Source organism: Argentina silus (genome assembly GCF_951799395.1).
Source record: "Argentina silus genome assembly, chromosome: 11".
NCBI lineage: Eukaryota > Metazoa > Chordata > Actinopteri > Argentiniformes > Argentinidae > Argentina > Argentina silus.
In genome coordinates this window covers 17,513,275-17,515,774 of record NC_139665.1, presented here as the reverse complement: position 1 = coordinate 17,515,774, position 2,500 = coordinate 17,513,275, and the positions used below count along the sequence as shown (strand labels likewise).

At 43.2% G+C, this 2,500-nt stretch overlaps 1 protein-coding gene across 1 annotated transcript in view; it reads left to right on the top strand.

Moving 5' to 3' along the window:
• The window catches only part of irx1b (iroquois homeobox 1b), a gene marked incomplete at both ends in the record, with an annotated part of 2,961 nt that extends 1,610 nt beyond the window's left edge, over positions 1-1,351 (top strand). Inside the window, 3 exons of the mRNA XM_083681206.1 lie at positions 1-64; positions 168-936; positions 1,287-1,351. The exon at positions 1-64 is cut by the window's left edge and continues 176 nt beyond it. Of these exons, the coding sequence (XP_083537332.1) occupies positions 1-64; positions 168-936; positions 1,287-1,351 (898 nt within the window). The remainder of the gene's footprint in view (positions 65-167; positions 937-1,286) is intronic.
• Positions 1,352-2,500: the final 1,149 nt, after the last annotated feature.

Here is a 2,500-nt window from a genome sequence, read left to right as displayed (position 1 = left end):
CCCGTACCCCACCAAAGGAGAGAAGATCATGCTGGCCATCATAACCAAGATGACCCTCACACAGGTATCCCATGCCGCTCTGTTCTGATGCTATATGCTCGACTGTCTGCGCTATTTCTCTATGTCTGCTGTAAATATCAATAACGTAAATCCACTCATTCATGCAGGTGTCCACGTGGTTCGCAAACGCGCGCAGGAGGCTGAAGAAAGAGAACAAGGTGACGTGGGGACGCAGCGCGGAGGACAGAGACGGAAGGATATTTAGCAGTGACAACGAGGACGAGCCTGAGAAGCACGGGAGCGAGGATGAGGAAGAAGAAGAGGAGATCGATTTAGAGACCATCGATATCGATAGGTCTGAGGAGAACCGCGGGGATCAGAGCGCTGGGGAGGGAGAGGGGAAGTTGGCGGCCGGGGACGCGTCGGATTCGGAGAGTTTGGAGAGCAAAAGGACGCTGGCTGCGGAAGCCTTGAGAGGCATGGAGGGACCTATTTCACTTATCAAGGCTTCAGTGGGCAAGAATGTTGTGGAGATTTCCCCCAATGGGCCAGGGTGTCTAAGGCCAGTACAGAACAAGCCCAAAATCTGGTCTTTGGCGGAGACGGCAACAAGCCCCGATAACTCTCACAAGTCCGTCCATGCTCCCCCTGCGCCTCACCCGGCCTCGACCCCGAGTCACCACCCGGCCCTACTCCAGGGTCATGGAATATATACATGCCAGGTCGGCAAGATCCACAACTGGGCCAACGCAGCTTTTCTCAGCGCAAACTCTCTGCTGAGTGTCAGGTCACTTCTCGGAGCTAATCAAACAAACCTGCCTCTCCACGGCGCGCTTGTGCGTCAGGACGCGCGGGCAGCGCGGGCGTCGGGAGCGTCAGGGACAGAAGACGACAGTGAGGTGGAGTCGTCAGAGAGCTTCAGTCCAAAGCGAGATGGTAGTTATTATGTTTATGGTTGCGTGTTCAATCTGGTTAAAAAGTCACAGCGATTTCTCCCGTTTTCCAAACCAACTGTTGTGGCCTGTTCCAAACAGGCCTATATTTTGACACATTTTATAGCCTACTCTAGGCCATGTTTAACACTTAGCAATAAGTCACGCAATATCTGTTTCGATTTACATTTGATTTAATTCTTGTGAAAATGGTCTTCAAAAGATTTTTTCTTTTTAAAACAAAACCAACAGTTTCCTCAAGACACGCACAGCTTAAATAGAATTTCACTTTATTACAATGAAGACTATATTCCAAAAATGTTTTTGTAATTAATCTTTTTTTTCTGTCTGTAGATGAAGAGAGCGATCGCAGGCCTGATTCCCCGAAGTCGCCATTTCAGTTGATCGTTGACAGGTAAACCAGATGACTTTACATCATTTGTCATCCACATTTAAACCTAAAGGTAAACGCCGTTTCACCTGAATGACTCGATTGTCGAGGACCTCGCTCATAAATCATCTAAAATGACTTAATCGCCATTTTAACGCCTCACTAGGCACCGTCTAATGGCCTACGGGGGTGGAACGATCCCCATTGAGTTATCGTCCACGCAATTTAGATAATCCGCCACAATTTATTCACGTCCTCCCAGTGAATACACATATGTTGAGGAGGATATGAAATTGTCTGATAGCAATATCATTATGGGAAATGAATTATTCAATGTCACACTCATTTAAATTTCTGACGTTTGTATTTCTTTTCTCTCTCTTTATCAAAACTAGATCTCACCACGGCGCGACACAGCGGACTCTGACTACCATTTCTACATTATGAAGAAGATAGATATCATCAAATAACGACTGGAATGATTATTTAACAAAGAACAACTTATTGAATAGTCTACTATTTTTGTGAGGGGAAACATACATACATGCAAAATTAGTTAAAACTATTGTTTAGCTTTCAATACAATGACACTTGACACAAGATTCGTAAGTTCTGGATCAGAAATGGTTAGCCTTCTCAAAAAAAATCTTGATTTACCATTTACTCGAGTCGTTTGTCTTTGCCGTGATATGTTTGTTTTTTGTTTTATTTTCAATGAAAAGTTATCGAAATTTGTATATAGGAGGAATTTGTATATAGAGTATATTTTTGAGAAATAAACTAAATCGTCGTCATAGATTTTGTTTTGTTTTATTTCTCTATTCAGAACATGGAATTCATCCATGCTGTAGGTTAGACCATATACACTATCTAAAGTTATAGATATATAAAAAAAATGACAATTTAAATGTTTAAATGACAATTCGATTGTGATAGCGAATTTTACATCTGAAGGCTATTGGGTATTTTCCACTGAAATTATTCAATTAGACTTTCCCATTCCATTATCCAGCCTTGTCTTGCGGTCTCGCTGGGATGTTTGTTTTCTAACCAAAACTGTTCGATCTGTAAGGACACCACTGTAGCCTATACTGTATGACTTCGACAAACCCAACTGTGATTCCTTTCCAAGTATCGCTCAGTCGAAGCCAGCGAAGCGCCCAAGATTCTCAAACTG